The following is a 23,472-nucleotide window of genomic DNA, read 5'->3' as shown; positions in this document are numbered from 1 at the left end:
AATACGATAGCAATATGTCAATTCGGTTGGGTGAAATACTGTGCTTTACAAATCGCAGAATGCTGGATGTTTCGTCAAAGGATTACGGTTTTTTTAAAGGGGTATACGAACCTCACTCTGTCATTTCATCCCTGGGCAGCCAGTTTAGTAATACATATAACTTTCATGTCCATGCAATTTAGCAAAAAAGGAAGTGAGAATCAACCTGAGATCGAAGGAGAGGTCAGCCTGAGACTTACAGCTAGAGATCTGTAGTTCTACGTCTGCAATAGGAGAAATTGGAATAGTGAAGGAGTGTAAAAGTATCAGAACATTCTAAATGATTGATATCCATTGTCAATGATGTTGTCATGGCTCTCTTATCAATAATTCGGCGATAGCTGATGGCCAGACGTACGATTTTGCTACTATTATTGAGGAACAACAGGATCTCATGCGGGTTGAGAAGAACTACGAGTTGGAGATCGCAGAATCACTGGTAACTTCCGGGATACGCTTGACTCTTATCTTCATTGAAGTGTTCAACTGATTCGCTGTGTTGAAAATTGATAAAGAGCTTGGCAGATCATACGAATCGCTGATCTTGTATTGAGAGCCATAGATAAAATTCTCATTAATTGAGTTCCACAGAGGTTTCGCAAAGTACACATAGTGAATTAAAGCATTTACTATGTGAAGTTAGAGTATGAGATGGATTTAAAAGAGTGGCCAGCAGGGTTACTTAGGGTTATGATGAACACTATGCCGCATGTAGACTAGCATGCCAAGAGATAGACTTAATCTTATCAGCGGCGCCAAGACCTTGCGGGCACATATTTTTCAACCTCATCTTCCCTACTATTCAGCAGCGTATTTATTACCGCCATTATAATCTGGTTCATAAGAAAAGGTTGCCAATATGGTATGTTATATCTCATCTGCTGCTGCAATCGGTCGAATCATAACTAACGAATATTTCTACTTCAGCCTCAGAACGAGTTTGTCTTCCTCCAGCAAAATACAGTTAAGTATTGCATCTTGGAGAACCATTGCTAACATGTCTCTTCAACAGGTATATCGAGTATGTCCACCATCGCCAACTACCACAAATCTCCCCTCCCCACAAAAAACTAACGCAATGAACATAGACGCTTTCAAAAAACCCACGGCCGCCGCCTGGACCATGAAGAACGAACCCGCAAACGCGAAGCCCGCGAGGGTCACCTCGCCTCCGCAAAAGCGCAATCCTTGAGAGGTTTACGCGCTAAAATGTACGCCCAGAAACGACATGCGGAAAAGATTCAAATGAAGAAACGCATTCGCGCCCAGGAAGAGAAGAATGTCAAATCTGCGGCGCCCTCGGAGCCTTCGTCCGCTACGCCTTTGCCCAATTATTTGCTCGATCGGTCGCAGGCCACGAACGCTAAAGCGTTGAGTTCGGCGATCAAAGATAAAAGATCTGAAAAGGCGGCGAAGTTCTCTGTGCCGTTGCCCAAGGTCAAGGGTATTAGTGAGGAGGAGATGTTCAAGGTTGTGAATACGGGAAAGAAGACACATAAGAAATCGTGGAAGAGGATGATTACGAAGCCTACTTTTGTGGGACAGGACTTTACGAGAAGAAATCCCAAGTTTGAGCGTTTTATTCGGTGCGCCCTTTCTCCTCTGGCCCTGCTTTTTGGAGTCAGGCGATGCTAATGCAGATAATATAGTCCAATGGGTCTCCGATACAAAAAGGCCAATGTCACAGTACGTCCTTTCCCTCCCCAATCAATGTTCAAAAGGGTACATGACTGACAGTGAATAGCATCCCGAGCTCGGCGTCACAGTCCAACTTCCTATCCTCTCCGTGAAAAAGAACCCTCAAAACCCGCTGTACACTCAACTCGGCGTCTTGACCAAGGGTACCGTTATTGAGGTGAACGTTTCTGAGCTTGGTATGCCTTCCTTGCCACAACTTAACGAAAGGTCTGTGCTAATTAGATGGCAGGATTGGTGACGACATCCGGAAAAGTGGTATGGGGTAAATACGCGCAAGTCAGCAATAATCCTGATTTGGATGGGACTGTTAACGGTACGACCCCCTTTTCTTCTATCTTCAAGAACTGAATGATGTGGTTATGAATACTGACATGCGATGCTTAGCCGTTCTTCTCGTTTAAATCTGATGGTCATTTCTCAGTGAAAAGCTTTGTCTTAGAGGTTCATATTACGAGGCGTTGGCGGCGTCTGTCTATCTGTCTGTCTGTCTGTCGTTTTACGTAGATATCAAGTGAAGTTATTCATGTTACTTGTCCACTATCACTAGCACTACCCTACAACCCACACACGTATGATTCGATTGATAATATTTATTGAAATCTGGTATCCTTCCTCTATGTACACAATCCGAAACTGGTATCATCCATCTATTGAACCCTCCAATGACACACACACACAACACTGAAGGTAGTGCTTAGTGGTGATGATGACGAACGCTTCATAACTCGTAACCATGAACAGAACGCAAAACGGGAATGGGATATAAATAAGCAGCAAAATACGACAACAAGAAAGTCTATAATATGGTTTCCCTTTGAAGTGAGGGAATGAAAGAGGCGGTGTTAAAAAAAAAGAAAGAGAAATGTTAATAGTCCTCGCCGGCATCGTCGTCATCGTCATCGTCGACGTCGCTCATTTCGTCCATGTTACTTGGACTTGTAGCCGGCGACGCTAAGCCACTGACAACAGATGATGTTGCGCCGCCTCCTCCAGCACCACCGTCACCGACGCCAGCACTGCCGGAAAACAGGCCCGTGGTGTCCATGGCGTTAGACGTAGACTGACGACCGCCCGGACCGCGTCTCGATCGACTATTCTTCGCGACTACGCCGGCCATCAACTCCTCTATGCCGGGTTTCTCGGGCACATTCTGCGCAAGCATAGTCGACAGATCGAGAGATTCAATGGCGTGTTTTAGAAACTGTGCGTTTTTGACGCTGACGCTCAATGTCCATCTATACTCTGCGAGACGCTGACGATAAAATTCCGCTTCTTCACGTGTCGGGGCGGTGGCTAACAGCAACGTTCCGAATGAACCGATCAACGCAAAGTTTGTGCGCGAGGAACCAGGCCAAAAGGCCTGTAAATGGGCGGGGCGGAGACGATTTACAAAATCCATTGCGCTGATGAGGCGTGTCTTTGCTGCTGAGCGGCAGATGTGCGATAGATAATTGTCGGCTGTGGTGGGTGTCAGGGAGCGGATTATGCATCGGTGCAGTGTGATTTCGGTCGCGAAATAGGCGACGTGCAGAGCACCGTTAGAGGCAGATTCTTCGGTCACTTCGTCAAAGAGGATCTCTGCGCTTGTCGAGGCCGTAGAATCCATTTTCATGCCTGTCGGGAGACGGGCAAACCAGTCTTTCAGTCGGATTTGGACTGGTTTGGCCTTTTCGAGGATATATCGGGTCTTATTGTTGCCGGCAGCGGCGAATTGTTCGGCTGCCCTGAGAGTGTAGAAAGTGTCGAGGATCTCGGCGAGGATGGCGGTTAAGGCGACGTGTTGACAGAATAAGAGAGGACCGTGGCCGAGACCGTTGCCGTCAGTAGACTCGGTGTCCGACCTTTTGTTGGCTGGTGATGTTGCGGAAAATGCGCCAATAAAGTCATCCTCGACCAGATCACGGACGGTCCAGTTCGCAGCTGACATGTGGGATGGTCGACCGTGGACAAGGGAACACCATTTGTCCTGTGTATGTAACGCCCATCCCATTCGTCTACGCAATCCTCGCTCGGCAGGCGGAATCTTCCAATTGAAACAGTCTTGATGCAGACCAAGCTCGAATGCAGCGGTGACAATTTGCCCGTTCAACGACGACGTGTTGAGAGACGACCGTTGCATGATGAGCATACCGGCTTGAATAGTTGTAATATCGGCATGCGGCAAAGACTCGGTCAACAATTTCATGGCTGTATCTTCCATTCGTTTCACATCCGGTTTCCGTGCTGAGCGTGCTGCCGGTTCGAATTCAAGATATTTAAGTGTCAATGTATATACGGCCGCCAGCAGAAGCGGCGACAACCCCCGTCGAGTACGATAAGACTGCCGAAACGAATCCTCCATCAACACCGGAAAGACAGGATGAATCTTTTCAAAGAATTTATCGACCAACGTCGAGCCATAAGGGGCAACTAAAGTCTCAATAGCGTCCAGAGAGACGGTAGACGTCTCTTTCGAGTCCGGGTTCATGATTCGCATAAAGATGCCATCTTCGGCGAAGCGGCGGATTTTGTGGGTGGACGAAAGCTCGCTTTCGTCGTTGGTGTCGAGGGGGATGTGCTCAAAGAGGATGGGTTCGAGTTCTGTGGTCAGGCCGATGTGTTGACTTGATTGGTATGAGAGGCGGGGGGRGGCCAATGGGKTTGTGTTTGTGGGTGGAGGGACCATTTCTTTGACTGTCGACTCTGGTCGAGAAATTTCTATCGATTGTCTATACAGCATTAGCGTCTCAAACATTACAATGTTTATACATAATGGTTGGAGATATGTACCTCTTGGTAGATTCGGCCTCTACGAAGTCTTCGAGCTTCCGTTTCCTGGACTGCGGTGAGGCTGCTTCAGTCAGGGCGCTATTGGCAAGACTAAAAGTGCAATCCTGCCGATGGAATTCACACGAGTAGCACTTGTTAACTAACTCGTTCATTGCACAGCGACTCTTGCGGAAGAGGCAAGCGTCACAGCTGACCCCATCGCGGCCAGTGGGGCCACGAGAGGATATACTACCAACAAGCAGAGAGGTTGTCGCGGAAATAGTATTGTTTAAAGCAGAATAGTTAGTAGCACTAGCAGCCACAGAGGTTGCGCCGGTGTTAACTGCTGGCGCCGTGTTGGGGGTCGCAACGGACGAAAAGGAAGCAGAAGAGGCCGAGGGAGAGTTGGTGAGAGAGGTCACAGGAGAAGTGGTTGAGCTCATTCGGGGATGTTGGTGATGTTGGTGCCGAGTATGAAAAGCAGAAAGAGAAGAAGCTGGATGGATTGAAGGCAGACCGGCAGCTGCCGGGCCAGAAGAAGTGGCCTGGATGGTAATGGCGGTGGCCATATCTTATAAGTGATGTAGCAGTTTCCCAAGGTCAAACTAAGATAGATAAGGCCTATCGAGTTATCACCCGGGGTGCAGGGTGGGAGATGGATTTGGTTTGGGCCCAAGATTTAGTCGAGTGGAGGTTCAATTGGAGGATCGCAGACCGGCATTTCGAGATAAGGATTCGATACCTCCTTTGCTTTCTTTTCTTTTGCACGTTGAACCCACTGAGTCGTGTGCTGCCGGCCAGTCCTCTGCAAGCTGCGGCGATGTCGTGTGAGTCGAGTCCGAGACCAGGATAAGAGAGGATGCAATGACGAAGATCACTCTGTTAGGTAAGCCTGAAGCTGCAGCCTTATCAGTGCAGGTGGGATGGCGGCCGTCCAGTTGAGTAAGTGTTCGTTGAGCGTGATGAGTAGCGAGATATGGTAGTGCTACTCAGTGATACGATATTGATAGTGAGTCAGTAAATGATAATAATTGATAATGGCGGGAGGCTTCCGATTCCGGCCGACAATTCAACAATGTTGTTTATTCAAACAACAAGAATGATGTCGAGAATATGAACACGTACACAGAAGCAACTTTCAAGTTAATTGATTATTGTATCGACCCATCTATTCTATATACATAGTGTGTACCTACGCCCAGCAGCGTAGTCATGAATCATACAGATCGTCGCGCCTCAGCGGTTTCCCTCACGTAATGAATATCGTCACTTTGCTACCAGACACAAGCATCCAAGGATCGAGTTTCGACGACATAAAAAAAGTAGCAAAAAGATAAGGGTGCCAGCATTCATTGGCTGGCGTTCCTCAGGCATTGATCGGTCCAGCAGCCAGAGTGAATATATTACGTACTGAAATCGGGACGTTGTGGGTTACTGGTTACATGTGAGGATGCCAGATTAGTGATTGTATTTTGTGCCTGAGTCGGTAGGAACGAGTTCATAATAACATTGAGGCTTTTATCGTGATAATTAAGGTGAATAGCATGATATCAAGATGATCAGGAACAGATTCGATGAAAGCGATAGCAGATGAAATAATTTTGAAGACGTCAAAATAATTTTCGAAGCTGAAAGAGCAAAAAGCTAACTTCACAGCCAATCAGCGTGCTCCGATAACACCTTTCAGACAGCCAATAAGATGCACAGATTGTTTCCAGGAACGGACTAGCGCACCGACAGCCGCTGCATGCCAAGGCCTCGTCCGGGGAGCTCTGCATGTTTTCCTGGAGTCTCCATAGCCACTCTCCGCCAATGGGAACACTTTCAAATGAAATCTCCCAAAAGGGTAAAGTGTTCGATGATTGGTCAGTCATTGATGATTAGTCATTTGACTGTAGCATGTTTTAGGGTTAGGTTAACGGAGGTATTTGACCCTATGTAGCGATGGATTTTTTGCTTATGAGCCAACTGGCTCATCAATTGGGTCGGACGCGATCTCGACGCGGAATCAAAAATATATACCTAGTTTATTGAGATATATGCCTGTAGCACGTGACTGCACATGGTGCAGCCTGAGGCTGCTAGCGCGGCTCCAGACTGCCACCAATCAGCAAACTTATTACGTATCAAAGAACCACGAACGGTTTTCAAATAAAGCGGATGTATTTCCAACGAATTCCGGTTTTGAACACGACGTCAATATGAGCTGCTAAACAAGCGTATGGTAAATGGCGGAAGCGGATACGGATTACAAACCCTTACCAAGAAACCCTACTAACGGGTTTTTGGGTGTAACTGGTATTCGGGCTTCCGTTTTGGTTTCTGACAAGATACTGGAGAATCTGACAACAATTTTGAAATAAGCTCTGACTTGCAGATGGAGGCTGAGAGGAACGACGCTGGCTATGATTACTCAGGTCTCACCGACCCGGAGGGTGCATTTAATGTTCGTGCAAGTAGGTACTAAACACCAGTGGACATATGGGGTGGTAAGGGAAACGGAGCTCATGAGGTAAGAAGAGACGTTGTATATGACGTTCGCTGTTGGTTCATGCAAGCCCTTGACGCCCTCGAAAGTGAAGGATCGACTTATTCAAAGTGGTCTTATCTAGAAGGTGACCAATCTTTTACTGCTACACTTTATGAAGTTTCAACAGTCAGCCTTTGTGAGGGTATCGTTCAATTCTTATTGCTAAGCTCGACATTTTGTAGTTTATAATCGATTTGTTGACTCAGGCTATCTTCAAAATTGTAGATTCTGCAGAATTCACCCAATTCCTGCTAGGCCGATCACTGGACGGGTTTGCATTAAGGGTTAGGGTGGATATCAGAGTAGCACCTTCCTTCAGTTATAATAATAATGTTTTCTATCTAGTTTCCAATCAAGTAAACTCCCAAACACCACGCTGATAACAAATATGCACACAGAAACTTTTCAATTTGACCTCCCCTACGCAAGAAGAATAATCACTCCACAAAGTTCCTCAACTTGGTCAACTCATCCAGCAACTCTTGCAGATCAACATCTGAGATCTTGTTCTGCAGACTGGGGATGAGCGACTTTGCTTCTTCGGCGTTGTCGCAGCATAGACTGCCTGTTCGTCATCAAGTTAGCCCCAACGGTATTGACTATATGGTGATGGAAAAGGTGAAGAGACTGACCTAATTGTGACCGCTCAAACATCTCCAACTCCGTGTGCGAATTGAGCAACCTCTCCACTGCCTTGATGTTTTCTTCATCCTTGAATCGAGAGAAAACCTCTAGATAATCCAGCGTTTTGGTTAGGTTCCTGCATGCCTCGGTATATTAGCCAGACGTTCATGGCCAACACATATCTTTTATCTCAAGCAGGTAACCAAGGAAACGTACTCAGGCTCATCGTATTTCTTCCCACCCCGCCTCTTATTTTCCAGCACCTTGTTTATGACTAGTCGTGCCTCGCTAAGCGACAATGTATGCGTGTGTTGATCCTCGCCGAGTTTGAGGGTGGAGGCAGCTTCGAGGTCGGACTGAGGGACGACGCGCTTGCGGTGGGTGGCCGGGGGGAGCTTGATACCTGTGCTCATTTTGTTCCTCTTTGAAAAGTTCGATTACCTTATGACCGATTGAGAGATGGACGATGGTTGGAGAAGTGTTGCTGATAGTGGTTGTGTGTCTCGACTGAAAAAGATTGTATGCGCGCGCAGTTGCTCAGGGAAGGTAGCTGCTCGTCTTTTTGTCGCTGCGCTGAACAGTGAAGAGCACTTCTTTTGCTTTGATAGTCTTGTGTAATTATAAGTTATGGCGAGCGTCGAGTTCAAGGTTAGACAGTGGACGACGGCAAAGAAATGAAGCTACAGTCTGATGCGGCTCGGATATTGTGTTGCGGCATATGACGCTAGTCCATATTGGGTACGAACGACTTTGAAGGACAAGTAATTACTTCGTGATATATACGAATATCACGTATAATTCAAGACAGTAGAAGAGAATTCAGAAAAGTATGGTAGAAGAATATTCCCGAATAACCTTTTCTAGGAGAGTAAGATCACTATCACCGCCATCGCCATTGCTAACAGTGGCTCATCACCCTAGCCTTATATGCGGATAATCTTTATTCCACTATGCTGGTTATTTAACTGCTTGCCGATGCGAAGGTTCATGTATCTTCAAGGAAGTGTGAAAAAAAGACATACAATAGCTGAATCTTGAATGGGTATCAATTTCTATAAGATAAGACCACCACAACGCCTACCATGCAACACAACTATATGCACTCTTAATTCTTGAAAGCAACCTCCTTCGGTAGCCTAAAACTAGCACAAAACATCTGCTTCGTCGGACTCACCAATCTCACATTATAAATTTCCAATTCCCTCTCCCGATTGCCCGATCCATTGACCGTATCATCCGGCGAGAGCGTGAATCCCATACGCTCCGAGATGCGTTTGCAGACATCTTCATGATCAACGCGGACGTCCTCCGAATTGCCTGAGAAGCAATAGACATGTATCATGGGCAAATTTTGGCCTGGGCTATGCGGCTCAAAGTGCGTTTCCATGCCAGCGTAGACACCTACAAAGGCATCCAGAAACTCAATTGCGGTTGCTGGCAGATTCATTACGTAGTGATCAACGGTTGGTGGTCGAGTATATATTTGAGGTGGTGGTGCTGGTGTTCTTCCACTTCCCGCGGGTTTTGCTTTTTTGAGAGAGGTTGGAACCCTAGGCTGAATGACAACTTTTGTTGAGGGGGATGTCATCAATTTTGCGGTTTCGCGGATGAATTTTCGTCCATCCATGTTGTATGGTGTCACAAATTGGTGCACCTTGTTTCGCTGCACGGCGTCTTCCATGCTCTCGTATCCATGGGGGTTGAGATCGTTTGCCCATACAAAGATCTTTCTCCTTCCTGCGGGCACAGCAAATGGTCCAACTCCAGCCATAACGTCGCAGACGAGTTCACCTTCTTTGAATTTGTCGCATAGTCGACGATGCTCAGTTTCCAGACGACTGTTCCAGTATACGCGCGAGAAATCGAATCGGAATTCACAACCTTGCTCATGAACCGTGACATTCATATCATTGTCACCGGCTAGAATTTCAAATGGGAATGTACGGAACTCGCTTTCCGATCCAACGACTTGAGTTTTGTTGATCACGGTGCGCACTTTTGGGTTTTTGTCTTTGAGGATTTCCGCAATGAGGTGCTTATAAGGGAACCATCGCTCTCGTAGGTTCAAATGTACTGCCAGAAGGTGAGCAAATCGGTATATTGAACGGTTCCTCCGGAAACTTACAAACATGTCCCGTCAATGTAAAACCCTCTGGAAACTCTCCATCCGCAACATCCTTCTCCGGTAGAATCGCCTCAATAATTTCTGCATAAGTCCAGTACGAATAGTCCAAATCAATCGTAAAAGGACCCAGCCCCACCATGCCATTTTCGACCAACTCATTCAAAATCGGGGACCAGGTAGTCGCATCTACCGAGTATCATCATCAGCAATCCAATCACTTCCTTACAGTAGACGCGCAACAAGTACCATCGTATTTGATATCCTCCCTCAACACCAGACACTTCTTCCTCCTCGACTCATGCGGCGTCAACTCCAATATCCGCCCATCCCTCCCCACAACCAACTTCTCCGCCATGGGCACCGTGCACTCATCGAATCGGGGAAGGCTGAGCGCATCCTTGCTGGATGACAATGTCTTGCGCACTGCGGAAATGTTTTTGTTCTCGAGCACGGTGGCTGCGGAGAGGGGGACGGTCTTTTTGAAGAACGAGCGGTCGAGGACGCGCATTGTGCGGTTGACGGGTGGGCGAAACATGACGGGGTTTTTGGAGGTGGATTGTTTCGTGGCTGTGTAAGTTGTTGAGTCCATTGGACCTGGCGTTTCTTCAACGAAGACTTCGAAGAGATGGTGCTAGAGCAGAAAAAGAAAATAAGAGTTGATCCGTGCACGGAGTTAGGACGACTGTGAGTTAGAGACTGCTTTGCTGTTTTAGAGGTCCTAGAAGACTGGGGGATGAGTTGAATGAGAGTGATTATTAGGCTTTCTTGATATCTTTTCCATCAACGAGGGGTCGACATAAAAGTAAATACGAAAAATGAGTCAATCGCTCTCATTGGGCAGACATCCCAGGTTTTTTTTTTTGCACGTGATATCAAATGCGATAAGATAAGGATCGATCAGGAATGATGCAATACCTTTTGCTACAACAAAAAATAAACATGCCCTTGTTCGCGAAAGAGTAACAGTCATTTGATTTGAGATTATTTGCTTTTGTTATCTTTCAAACACGAAATTACAACCTTATCCATCTCTCGCTCCGTTTCCAATCGCTCAACTCTTGTCTTGAGAACTTGAATTTCTTCGTCTTTCTTCTTCAGCGCCATTCGCGATATATCCCTGCCCCTGATTATGCCCTGCGTCTTGAGATGATGCTGATCCAGCAATGCAACGAGCTCATCCCTCGCGGTGGTCGGAACAACGACATCGTGACGATCGAGGACTGACAGAATATTTGACGCAAGATCCGAAGGTTGGTTATGGGAAGCCGCTCCTCCCTGCGCTGATAAAACGTCTTTGTATCGTCGCGGAGTCGGGGTTGCGGATACTTCTACAGAAGAGAATGAGAATGGCGCTGTTGTACTCAATGATTGAGTTGTAGATGCGCTTTCAGAGTATGGCGGAGGCTTGTCACTGTCGTCAAAGACGTCATCGAGTTTACGCTTGCTGGGTGAAGTGTTTGTAGCTGTTCTTGGAGTTTTGTTGGGTGTAAAGATGGGTTGTCTGGGCCGAGAAGTACTGCTGTCGCCACCTAGGAGATTATCGACTTCATTATCGAGACTATCGTCCCAGCTGTAGGCTTCTTCGTCCGATGACAAAGTCGACGATTTCCGGATTTTGGAAGGTGTTTGTTGTTGTGACGAGAAATCGAGTCGTCGCCGAGGTTCTGTTTGCGCTCCTCTCAACGTACTACCACCACCATTGCCATAACTTGTCCCGGTGCCTGGGGTAAATAAACCGCCGACCTGAGCACTTTTGGAGGGCGTTTTCTTCGGCGTGTCCGGTTCTGTTCTCGAATTTGAAAGCAGCGTATGTTTCTCGCGTATTTGCGCATCGTCATCCCAGAGGAAGAACTTGCATCGTTTCGGTTGCGGTTTTTGGCATGTGTAGACTCGTATCAATGTCAGCAAACATACCCATCATTTTTTAAATCGCACATGACACTTACACCACCGACCATGGTTTACTCCGCCATTCTTGGTTTGAAAGTGGTCTGCTGGCAGTCGCGGATCACAGTCGCAGTACCAAACACCATCGATGAGTCGGCCGCGCCAGGATGTGGTTCGTCGGGGAGTTGTTTCGCTTCCTTGATTCATTTCATTGCCAGAAGTTGAGAGATTTGTCACATTTTCTGCAATCCCTTGTAGAAAAACTGCTCACTCGATAGTGTTGAGATAGTGAAGATGTGGTAGTTAGGCGACTGTTGAAGCTCTCAGAATCGTGATGTCGCTATGGAAACTGGAAGTCTTGGCACGACGTGGGTCCCCTCCATATATGACTCTGTTTGCGGCATCATATTTCAGAGGAGTAATTTAGAGCATATTTTACAAGTAAGGTTTGTCTATCTGTGAATTACTGTCATAGTCAATTCCAATATATGTCCTCCAACTTACATGACCAGATATCATCTGCTGTGGGGCGTTATCAAGAGGGGTAGTAACTAGTAAATGGTGTGATCGTAGGGAGAGATTTTCGCTCGTATTTCAACTCATTTTTCGTTGCCCTACATAAAAGCTTCATCTGAATATCGATTCTAGGAACCATCAAAATTCGCAAAATGGCCGTAGAAGATCCAATACTCGTCAGTCTGGAAGACCCCGCTGTTCTTGTAGACGGAAGAAGCAGTGATGATATCGAGCAATTATCCGAGTCTCAGGCTCTTCTTCAGCAGGTTGAAGAGACAAGCTGGAAACCTCCCAAGGGATTCGTATGGATCCAAGTCGGTACGTTGGTATACACTCCTCTGAGCCAACATTACAAGTAACTAATACCTGATTGTGAAGCAATCTTCGCCAATGTCTTCCTGTCAGGCTTCGATGGGACCATTACAGTCTCAACATACGCACTTATCAGCTCCGAATTCAACGCAGCCAACACGGCATCTTGGCTGACGACATCCTACTTGATCACAAGTACAGCTTTTCAGCCAATCTACGGGCGAATGTCTGATATTTTTGGGCGAAAGCCGTGTTTCTACGTCAGCACCATCTCGTTCCTTCTTGGCTGTCTTGGCTGTGGAGTGGCACAGGACATGTTCTTGCTGAATATCATGAGAGCAATTACTGGGATTGGAGGCGGCGGTCTGATCACAATTGGTTATTGCGATCGCTCTCCATTCATCATCTATACATGCTAACTGGTGATGTAGCAACTATTATCAATTCCGACTTGATTCCTTTCCAAAATCGAGGCATGTATCAAGCCGCACAGAATGTGCTCCACGGGTTTGGGTCTATCTGCGGTGCTTCCGTCGGCGGTGCAATTGCCGAGACAATCGGTTGGCGATGGTGCTTTTCACTGCAGATTCCACTGTCTGTATTTGCACTTATTGTCGGAAAGCTCGTTATTCGTCTCCCAGAGAAAAGCAATGGCCTCAAAAATTTGACTCCTGGATGGCGAGGCATATGGCAGCAGGTGGATATCCTAGGAACAGTGCTTCTCGTGTTAGGTCTGTCAGTTCAGCTTGTGGGCCTTAGTCTTGGAGGCAACGAGTTACCCTGGAACAATCCATGGATTATCTTGGCCCTGGTTGGTAGTGTCATATTGCTTGCACTATTTCTTTGGACAGAAGCCAAGACATCGGCTGCTCCAATCATTCCGCTTCGCCTGCTACAAGGCACAGTGCCAATTTGTATTCAAATCGCCAATCTTTGTGTAGGTATGGGAGCATATGCTGTAAGTACACCTACTCTTCGAGACGAATATAACTGACATGGTCACGGCACTGCAGTTCCTATTCAATCTCCCACTATTCTTCCAGGTCGTCCTCCTCGATTCAGCCAGCACAGCTGGTGCGAGATTGGTCATTCCTTCGTTGGCAACTCCAGTCGGTGGCCTCATTGCCGGTATCATCATGTCGCGCTGGGGCAGACTGTCCCAAATTGTGCAATTGGGAGCTCTGTTGATGTTTATCGGAAATCTTCTTGTCGCTTTGCTCCGCTTCAACGATGCGAATTGGAAGTACTTCGTCTACGTCTTCCCTGCCAATTTAGGACAAGGCATGGTGTATCCTGGTATATTGTTTAGTTTTCTTGCTGCTTTTGACCATACCGGTAGGTTCTTGCCGGGATATTTTTCCGAACTTAGCTAATTAGCAGATCATGCGGTGTCATCGTCAACCGTATACCTCATCCGGTCCTTGGGTAACGTCTGGGGCGTTGCCATCACATCTGCCGTCGTGCAAAACCAACTGAACTCGGGCCTTTCAAAGGCTCTGAGTGGAATACCAGATCAATGGAAAGTAAAATCCTTCATCTTCAGAGCCGTGTAGTTTCTTGTCTGGCAAAAGCTGATCAAATTCGTGCTAGGTGATTGATGAGATCAGACATTCGGTGTCTGCGATTTATGACCTCCCACCCGATATACAGATGGCTGCTCGCTCGGTTTATTATGACGGTTTACGCATGTCGTTTGCTCTATCGGCATCTTTATGCGCAATAGCTACTCTTGCTGCACTGTTCGTTAGAAGCAAAGGATTGCACCGGCCGGGCGATGGTGAGTAGTCCAATGCCTCGTGACAGCCAAGGAGTAGTGGCGGTGTTCTCGCCATCACGTAAAGCAGCTCGGCTTGTTCGGACGTTGAGAAATTGAGGCCAAGAGGCTTAGACCTGTATCCGCTAAGCCCGATCTAGCAAGATTTTTGCGGCGATGTTGTACTATGTAGTTAGATAGTGAGAGATAGAATACAGAAAGGAAAAAAGAAGAAGACTTGGTGTACCGTGTTTAGCAGTTGCCTACAATGCCTCGTAAGCTAGTAATATGTAGTAGCACCAGCCCCACAGCATCGATTGCTCTTGCTGTCAAACACATACATACGAATACGTACGTACGCTCGTTCTCTCCACAGCGTGGCTTGGCATCATCTCATCATATTTCAAGTATTCTTTCATTTCGTCCAGGATCTTCAAATTTCTTTTCTCTTCATCGATCGATAAGTAGCAGCACTTTGACGGCCAAGCTCAGATCTAGTGATCGTGCCGAAACTGCCGCTTATTGTAATAGGCGCACGGGGATCTTCTGCTGGCGGTCACCGACGTCACCCGTCTCAATAGTACAATCCTATTATTGTTCGTCAACAATAATTACTCCGTCCCATCACAAAAGGATCAGAAGAATTACTTTACGAAAAAAGTTTTGTGCCTGATTTTAAAATCATCTGATTACTGGGATTTGACTTCTGCTGAACGAACACACAATCAAGCAACCGATTGCAAATTCAGACGATGGTCACGCAGCTAGATGCTGCTAACCCGGCAGCTCCAGCTACGATTGCTGCCCCTGCAACGGAACAAAGCAATGGCGTTACACCAAATAATATTCTCACTGGAAAGCAAGAGCATTGTACGGTAGCCATATCACTGTACTATTCAATCGAATGCTGACTGTATCAGATCTCAAGCGAGAACTCCTAAGCGCCCAAGTCCAGCGTGAAATCGTCCAGCTTGCCCACCCCACTGCCCTCCAACGCTTCGGTGCACCTTTCAAGTCAGAATTTGGTGAAGTTGCGCCTGTGGACTCAGACCTACCTATTTTACGGTTCATCTTCGTCAACCATGTTCGAAATTTCCCATTTCTCGACCAAGCCCGCGAAAAAGAGTTCTGGCAGGACCGTCTACAAGTGGTGCGCACGGATATCCCCCGCAGAGAGGGCATGCTGACAATGCTCGTAGTTTCTCGAGTCGTTTGCGAACAAGAATATATCCTCCTCCGAAGATCGACTGGAAGAAACAAAACGAAAGAAACTGGCCAAGAAGAGCGAGAAACTAGTCGAACTCTTCATGGTGTCGGGTATTCCCACCGCTTCGGGCTACGAGGAACGTATAAGGTTTGCAGAGATGGAGATTGTAGACCGAGGAGCCAACGAAAAGGGTCTGCTCGTGAACATGCCGGATGGCCAGGATATCAATAATTGGGACGTTAATGTAGCAGCCGTTAGGACGACATCTGTGAAACGCACTGTTCGCTATCATCAACACGCGGTATGCTCGTCACTCTTATTACCAAAAATTCATTCTGCTGACCATTTTGAAGGAATTTATTCTTCGTGTTAGGAAAGCTGGTCAACCGGACATTTACGTTGGCAGACGATATGGCGACTTTGTCAAACTGCACAAACGGATACGAACCGAGCTCCCCGGAAAAATGCTACCACCTTTGCCAAGGAAGAACAAGAAATCTAGCAATGCTTCATTCTGGGGTGGCGCGGGCGATGACGATGCTTCTTCTGTATCCTCTTTATCAACTGTAGGCGGTACTGCCGTGGTCGATGACGACCGTGCTGCGTCAAAGTCGACCTTGACATTAAATATTCCCGAGCATCATCGTTCAAACTCGCGATCATCCGCTTTGTCTGTGCGATCAGTGTCGCCTCGTGCATCAGGTGATCTTCAGCGAGGCACTTTTCTCTACCGAGAAGAGCAGCGAGTGTCGTTGAGGGCATTTCTACGAACTATCCTGCAGAACAAGAGAGTGGCCGAGTCGAAAGCTATGGAAGATTTCTTGACAGCACGGCCTGTAACGCTAAACGAAGAAGAGTTGCTTGATATCAAACGAAGAAAAAGCGCGGATGCTGCTCGCATCGAGGAACAAAAAAAGTTCTACGAGATTGCTCGACAACGCGCCGCCGAGTTGGATGTATATATGGAGAAATTTCGGCAAAGCATTGTTGAACAAAGTAAGTCTATACCAGTTCTCGTAGTGTTCTGAGCTAATTTTAATAGACGGCCTCACAAAGCTCTTTGCCGAGATCAAAGAAAAGAATACCATTCAGGAGCTTAGTCCGGAATACCAGAAGTTTGCCGAATGGCTTCGAATTGAGTATGTCTGCCTCGATACTGACTGATTGATCATTGCTAATTGAACAGGGTTGCCGCTACGATATACCATATCTTTTTAGCAGAGGATAATTCGCCAGAAATGTTTGCACAAGCTAAGAGGATACATTCACTGATCCCTTATACCCTGATGAAGAATGTCATTCGTATAGCCAATCCTGCCGCTGTCATGTCCGGCGTTCTAGACTTGTTTCTTGCTCAGCCGTTTGGATCACGGTCACTGTTGCAGCGGATATTCTCGATGACTCTAAACGACGGAATCAAGCAGTTCCAAAAGCCAATCGACGCATTGGTTGCGAAAGTCGAGGATCCGGTGATTTGTGAGAAGTTGAAGTCATTTGTCAATTCAGACGAATTTCTCAAGACCGTCATTCGTGATGAAGCACAAGATGAAGATATTGATATCGTCGTTGCGATTCTCAGGTCTGAGTTGTTGACTCCAGAGATGAAGCCTGCTCAGATTGAAAAGATTTTCAACGCTTATGTAGCGTGGAATTCAGCCGTAGAGAATGTACGTATCCTTCTCTTTCAGATCGACATCAACTGACTTACCTAGATTCATGAGGACTTGGTGCATGGAGCTGAATGGTTCGCGTATCTAAAACAATTGCTCAAACTGTATACTCGACAGCGCGACAAGGCCATGATGTTGAATATGATAGAAGAGGTATGCCTTCCTTATCTGCTAACTGATCAATGCTGATTTGGCTAGCCTACTACTTTGAAACTGTTCCGAGACTTGTTCACAATTTTCTATGAGCCGTTGGTCCGCGTCTACAAGTCTGCCAACGTCTACAATAGCATTACGGATTTTGCCAAATTCGCGGAAGATGCCATTGGAGTTATCGAAAAGGCTCAACGACAGGATGTTTCGGCAGACCCTAATCAGACAGTACAAGCATTTATTGATCTTTGTGCCCGACACGAACACAATTTCTACAAATTCGTCCACGAAGTCCATCTACATGACAATGGTCTCTTTGGATCTCTCATGGCTTGGATAGAGAATATCCTAGAATTTCTTCGCAAAGGCCCACGCAGTGGATTCAAATTGGATATGAACGCATTGTTCCAAGGAGCGGTGGACACTAAACAAATCGACAAAGACGAATGCATCCGAGAGATAGACAGTCTGGTCAAATGGCAAGAAGACCGGAAGAAATGGCACCACGACAAGACCCGACAGAAAATGGCTGCAGAGGGCACTGGTGAGGTACCTGGAAGTGCGACGTTCCGCACCAGCGATTTTGGTCTTGACGAGGATGACCTGGATGATCTTGCTATTACCAATGAGGAGTCGGATGAAGATGATGAAAACTCAGAGGACGACGATCTTGACCCGATCCTGGCGGAGCGTAGGCGACGTGCTAAAAAGCAAGATCACCTGCGACGATCAGCCGGCGAACCGGTCAAGCCGGAGGTCAAGGAGGTCTACAAACTACAAGAGTCGTTTGGGATGATGTTGAGGGAGGTTCTCGCTGATTGACAACCGATAGATAATACCTAAGCATAATTAGAGCTAATCATAATTCGGAGTTGGACATAGAATATAGCTGCATAAACCAATCAATAATCTCAGCTTTGCTTGGCAGTACCCAAGTGAACTATAGCTTAGACTTCATATTGACATGCACACTCTTCACCTGACTATACGCCTTTAATCCCTCCTCTCCAAGCTCTCTACCTATTCCGCTGCCCTTGACACCACCAAACGGAATCCTCCAATCCGAATCATTACTCGAGTTGATCCACACCATTCCCGCCTCAATCCTGCGCGCCACACGGTGAGCCTTGACAAGATCCGTCGTGAACAACGCACTTCCCAGTCCATATGTGGTCTCATTCGCCATCTTCAACGCTTCTTCCTCCGTCTTGAAACGCGCCAGACACACAAAGGGGCCAAACACTTCTTCCTGATAAATCCGCATCTGACTCTTGACATCTGTGAAGACAGTTGGCTCAATAAAGAATCCCTTCGCATCAGGCGCCGCAGGCTTCCCACCAAGAACGAGTTTCGCACCCTCGGCCTTGCCAATATCAACATAGGACATAATCCTATCATATTGCGCCTTCGTAACCTGGGGACCCTGGAAGGTCGCTTCATCGAATGGATCACCCACTTTACTTATTTTCTTCGTGTGTGCCTTGAATTTTTCCAAAAATGTATCGTAGACATCATCCTGCACTAACACCCTGGAAGTGGCAGTACAAATCTGGCCCTGGTTAGACATAATCCCAATATGAGCCCATTCAACCGCCAAGTCCAAATCTGCATCGTTGAAGACAATCAGCGGCGATTTCCCGCCTGTTTCAAGGGTGATGTTTTTAAGTGTGGAAGAGGCCATTTTCATGATTTCGCGCGCTGTGGCGGTGCTGCCCGTAAAAGCGATTTTGTCGACGTTGGGATGCGTGGCCAGGGCGGCGCCGGTGATGCGGCCTTGGCCGTTGAGGATGTTGATTACGCCTGCTGGGAAGCCGGCTTGTTTGGTAAGGTTCGCGAAGTATAGGATTGATAAGGGTGTTTGTTCGGCGGGTTTGAGGACGACGGTGTTGCCGCAGGCCAAGGCTGGGCCGAGTTTCCATGCTGCCATTGAGAGGGGGTAGTTCCATCTTTGTTTGTTAGCTGTATTCTTCTCGCAGAGAATGGAAAAGGGGGGAAATACGGAATGATCTGTCCACAAACTCCAACCGGCTCTCTGAGGGTATACGCAAATTTGTCGGGTGTCGTATCAATAACCTGTCCAAACGTCTTATCGGCCCAACCAGCATAGTAGCGCAACGTCTCGATGACCTCGGTCAAATCCTCGTCTCGAGCGACGGTGAAGGGTTTGCCATTATCCCATGTTTCGATTGTGGCGAGGACGAGACGGTGCTCGTCGACGATGTCGGCGAGTTTGTACAGAAGTTTGCCGCGATCTGAGGCCGGCAGGTCGCGCCATGAGGGGGAGTTGAGGGCTGAGCGGGCTGCGGCGACAGCTTTGTCAACGTCGGCGGTTGAGGCGGCGTGGACAGAGACTATTTCTGTTTCGTTCCTGTTGCCTCGTTAGACTTTGAAGGTTGTATTGTAGGGAGGGGTTGGGGACTTGCGTTGGGTTGATAGAGGCAATCTTCTTGCCATCAGAGGACGGCACCCATTCGTTGTTGATGAACAGTCCCGTAGGCTGGATATATGTGCGCCCATTTGGGGCTGTGAGCTTGACTTGTAAATCTGTCATTTTCTCTTGATGGGGTATGTTGGATGACAGGAATTCAAGAATGGAGAAGAAGTGAAAGTAATTATGTACAAGCCTCGGACACTGACAAGTCAAAAGTCTTATTGTAGTAGCTACCCACCGACAGCTATCTACCTAGCAGACTAATAAGTCATAAATCCGTCTGATAAAAGCAATGATGCACAATGTAGTTCTCCGCATGAGACGTATCTCACTTAGGGTTAGTCGCGATAAGTAGAGGAATGCTATCAGTGGATCCCCCGCTCGCATGGACCTGTCGTTTTGAGGTAGCGTCTCGCTGTTTTAAGCGTCCAGTTCTGACGTTTGATGCACTGAATATTTGTACGTAACTGATATAGAAGGCCGTCTCAATGTGGTTATTGTCAGGACCATGCTGAACGATTGAGCGTGTACCCCATATTCCGAATCTCATCTAATCTCACCTCGGGCCTCGTCTTGGACAGCATAGCTTTGGTTACACAATCTCAAAGTCGGGGTCCACACGATCAGTCTTGTGTACACCTTGTACTATATAGTGTTTACGTAAATTTGAGGAACACACAGGATCGGAATTACTCCCAGCTACAGATTCCCAAACACAACCTCAAAAGCTAGAAGCTAAGCTCCTCGGTACATCCCTGCCGACGAACCGCCTGCAAGGCTGCAACACTCGCATTCGGCGACTCGGAGCTTCACGCTCTCTATCTATCAATGGCGCAAAACCGATTGGATTAGTTCGCCGAAAATAGAGTACATAGTATAACATCCAAGTCCATAAAGAAAGTCAATTCGAACGTGCCCTGACTAACAAGCAGGCTGACAGTGAGACTAGCTTGGTCGGGGTAATATCTGAGCCGGGATTGTACCTGCTTGATTAGGAAATGGAGTATTTAGCACTATACAGCTCATATATTGGGTCACATGCATGCACAAACCCTAGGTCTATCTGGTTAACGAGCTGAGATACCATACCCTACCTTAGAGGCTAAGTTACATCATTGATTGATTCTTCCTCGCTATTCGGAGGAAAGCTACAAGCTTTCTTGCTGTCATTAAGTATGATAAGTTATAAACAAAGAACTTTTTCTAGCGGAAATAAATAGGATGAAGAATCACTCCTCATACCATCTCATCCAAACATATATATCATCGTGCATTGTCAGTGAAAAATAGATGGAACTCGTAAAGAAAGTGATCTGGATGATTCAAGTATACCGCGACGTAGATAGATTGACATCGGCTCCAAAAACAGACAAGCCTCTCAATTATTGAATTATCAGATCCATTGTTGACATTGAAAGAACGTCAATCGAACATTGAAGGATTCATCGTATGGTCAATATATTGAATCAACATTGGCATATATTATCATGTATAATGGAAATAGAACTGTCCTATATGTTCAAACAACTCAATTACATTGAAACGCCTTTCATGCTATGTATGTATGTATCTCATATCACATGCAATATATCCATTGATATTTACAATCTAGACTGATGCTCCCCTTCCTTTCCACTACCACCAGCACAACACTTCCCCGCCGAAGGGAAAGCATCATGCGAAACCGTATCCACACAGATCGCCGACGGTGGCACCCAGAGTGCCGGATTCTTCTCAAAGAAATTCGACGCTCTCAACATGATGCTCACTGGCTCAGCAGGCATGATCGGATAGTCCTCAAGACGCGGGAAATGGGTGAGACCAAACTGGAGGTAGCAGACAATATCTGTGTTTTCGATTGATTCGTTGCGGTTTGCCCAGTCGACGACGGTTTGGTTGTGTGGGTGGTTGTCGCGGCCGTCAGATTGGCAGACGTAGTCGCCTGCAGGGAAAAGCTCGTAGTCCTTGTATGGAACGACCCAGAGCGCTTTGCGTGCGAAGCCGGCGCGTTTCCAGACGACGCTACCCGGCTTGGGTAGGAGGAGCGGGCAGTTGTTGTTGAGGATCTTGTAGCCGACGGGTTTGTGGCATATCTCATTGATGATGTTGGGGTTTACGATGTCCCATGATCGACTTGTCTCGTGGCAGTAGTCTGCTGCGCCTTCGAGGGCGGTGCGGAGGGGTGTCTTTTTGGCGTAAAATGCGTTGCCGTAGTAGTTGTTGGGTGACCCGACAGGTTCGTCGGAGGGGTGGGCATCGGATTGGATGACGGTGTTGTTGGTGCCGTCGATTTCGGGGTCAATACGTAGCGAGAAGATGTGTTGATGGTTCTGCGCATTGATGCGAGGCTGGACTTCGGTGCCCCAGGGAGCGGCTTGTTCGGTGGGRTGCATGGGGTATGTGTTCAGTTGACCGGTAAGCTTGACTTCGAGTTTGTATGTACCATCAAGCGTAAAGGTATGGTAGAACCCGTACTCGTAGTTTGCAGCGGTGATAATCTGAGAAATGATCAATTTGCGATCACGAGCTGAAATGACGGTTCCGTCGCGGTAATCGGTATGCTTGAAAAGCAATCCGTTGTCCTCTTCGTGAATACAGATTGCGTTTTTGATCATGGCTGCTTCTCCCTTGGCCGTTGACACGATGGCATCGAGGTAGTGGATAGCGCCCTTGCAGTCACAACCCAATTTCAGCGAGTTCGTCATTAGGCCTGAACCATACTCGCCAACATCGAAAGCATGCTTCTTGTGATGAGGGGTGTCAGGGCTGCCGTAAGGAACAACCATCTCGACAACACTAATCCTATTGAAGAGGGTCCGTTCTCGCTCCTGGTATGGATCGTCGATACGCACGTCCGAAATGACGATACCTTCACGGTAGTTGAAACCAATATGCATCTTGTACCCAGCCCAGGACAACTCATTCCCACGCATGCGAAAGGAGACACCTTGCGGCTGCGTGATGTTAATCGGTTTCAAACGATCATGCTTGTACCCATCAGAGATGAACTCAGGCAGATAATTCGATCCTTCGAGATTGACCTGCGTCCGCTCTCCATTGACAGTGCGGACATCCACGCTGAGAATCTCTTCTGTTTCCGTATCGGCCACAATCGAGAAATCGAGCGGATGAGCGTACTGATTGTCAAATGCGGATGAGCGATAGTACGCCAAACCTTGTTGGAGTCGGCGATCAAAACCCCATCGCTCATCAACACCAATTGCCCATCCATCAATAAAGACTTTGGACATATCCGTAATCCCAATCTCTTTACAAGCCTGGATGACGCGCGGGTCTTTACGACAGATGCGTTCCATGATATCCAAATCCTCGAGGGTGAGGGTTGGCATAACTTCCTTGACTTCCTTCCATTCCTCGACGGTGGCCTTGTTCAGATTCACGACTACTTCGGCGCAGTTGGCAGTTCCGACTTCGAGCACAATCGCGAACACGCGACGGTCAGGTCGGGGGCCCAGGCCCTGGCGGTATGCGGCATACTCGGCCTTGAGCGGTTCGCGGAGCGTGATGCAGTTGAATTTGACTTGTTTTGGGGATGCGAATTCGCGGATCAGTTTTGCGGCGAGGGGGATTTCCTCGATGCTCAGTTGATCTGTACCATATGTCAGCGTATGCTTCTTGGTGAAACTTTTTGTTGAATTGCCTACCTAGTGGATGCGGTTGTTTTCCAGTGATCTGGCTAGCAGCAGAACTGGACCCATAATCGTCCTCACGGAAAATGGTATAACCCGGTATAGAAGATGTATCAGGCGCCATGGTGGTAG

At 47.3% G+C, this 23,472-nt stretch overlaps 7 protein-coding genes across 7 annotated transcripts; 3 read left to right on the top strand and 4 right to left on the bottom strand.

Moving 5' to 3' along the window:
- Positions 1–898: 898 nt before the first annotated feature.
- BHQ10_008295 (uncharacterized protein) lies at positions 899–2,138 on the top strand (the record flags this gene model as incomplete). The annotated part of the gene is made up of 8 exons (XM_040881084.1): positions 899–901; positions 967–1,007; positions 1,052–1,060; positions 1,128–1,625; positions 1,689–1,725; positions 1,784–1,913; positions 1,967–2,050; positions 2,122–2,138. 8 exons carry the CDS (start codon positions 899–901, stop codon positions 2,136–2,138), a joined length of 819 nt encoding a protein of 272 aa, XP_040736797.1.
- A 464-nt stretch (positions 2,139–2,602) lies between these two features.
- BHQ10_008294 (uncharacterized protein) lies at positions 2,603–4,928 on the bottom strand (the record flags this gene model as incomplete). The annotated part of the gene is made up of 2 exons (XM_040881083.1): positions 2,603–4,445; positions 4,507–4,928. The coding sequence occupies 2 exons, from the start codon at positions 4,926–4,928 to the stop codon at positions 2,603–2,605; spliced, it is 2,265 nt and encodes a 754-aa protein (XP_040736796.1).
- Positions 4,929–7,452: 2,524 nt separating this feature from the next.
- Positions 7,453–11,858, bottom strand: BHQ10_008293 (uncharacterized protein; the record flags this gene model as incomplete). The annotated part of the gene is made up of 8 exons (XM_040881082.1): positions 7,453–7,580; positions 7,648–7,775; positions 7,856–8,061; positions 8,814–9,712; positions 9,765–9,950; positions 10,011–10,395; positions 10,785–11,653; positions 11,711–11,858. The coding sequence occupies 8 exons, from the start codon at positions 11,856–11,858 to the stop codon at positions 7,453–7,455; spliced, it is 2,949 nt and encodes a 982-aa protein (XP_040736795.1).
- A 461-nt stretch (positions 11,859–12,319) lies between these two features.
- Positions 12,320–14,032, top strand: BHQ10_008292 (uncharacterized protein; the record flags this gene model as incomplete). The annotated part of the gene is made up of 5 exons (XM_040881081.1): positions 12,320–12,485; positions 12,546–12,857; positions 12,911–13,437; positions 13,493–13,814; positions 13,860–14,032. 5 exons carry the CDS (start codon positions 12,320–12,322, stop codon positions 14,030–14,032), a joined length of 1,500 nt encoding a protein of 499 aa, XP_040736794.1.
- Positions 14,033–14,984: 952 nt separating this feature from the next.
- Positions 14,985–18,081, top strand: BHQ10_008291 (uncharacterized protein; the record flags this gene model as incomplete). Its single annotated transcript, XM_040881080.1, has 8 exons — positions 14,985–15,102; positions 15,153–15,382; positions 15,432–15,740; positions 15,793–16,435; positions 16,482–16,578; positions 16,626–17,106; positions 17,152–17,262; positions 17,308–18,081. 8 exons carry the CDS (start codon positions 14,985–14,987, stop codon positions 18,079–18,081), a joined length of 2,763 nt encoding a protein of 920 aa, XP_040736793.1.
- Positions 18,082–18,199: 118 nt separating this feature from the next.
- Positions 18,200–19,810, bottom strand: BHQ10_008290 (uncharacterized protein; the record flags this gene model as incomplete). The annotated part of the gene is made up of 3 exons (XM_040881079.1): positions 18,200–19,205; positions 19,259–19,627; positions 19,722–19,810. The coding sequence occupies 3 exons, from the start codon at positions 19,808–19,810 to the stop codon at positions 18,200–18,202; spliced, it is 1,464 nt and encodes a 487-aa protein (XP_040736792.1).
- A 1,481-nt stretch (positions 19,811–21,291) lies between these two features.
- Positions 21,292–23,464, bottom strand: BHQ10_008289 (uncharacterized protein; the record flags this gene model as incomplete). Its single annotated transcript, XM_040881077.1, has 2 exons — positions 21,292–23,300; positions 23,356–23,464. The coding sequence occupies 2 exons, from the start codon at positions 23,462–23,464 to the stop codon at positions 21,292–21,294; spliced, it is 2,118 nt and encodes a 705-aa protein (XP_040736791.1).
- Positions 23,465–23,472: the final 8 nt, after the last annotated feature.

This window comes from Talaromyces amestolkiae, assembly GCF_001896365.1.
Source record: "Talaromyces amestolkiae strain CIB chromosome Unknown scaffold18.1, whole genome shotgun sequence".
In the NCBI taxonomy this organism is placed as follows: domain Eukaryota; kingdom Fungi; phylum Ascomycota; class Eurotiomycetes; order Eurotiales; family Trichocomaceae; genus Talaromyces; species Talaromyces amestolkiae.
This window is presented reverse-complemented; position numbering and strand designations above follow the sequence as displayed.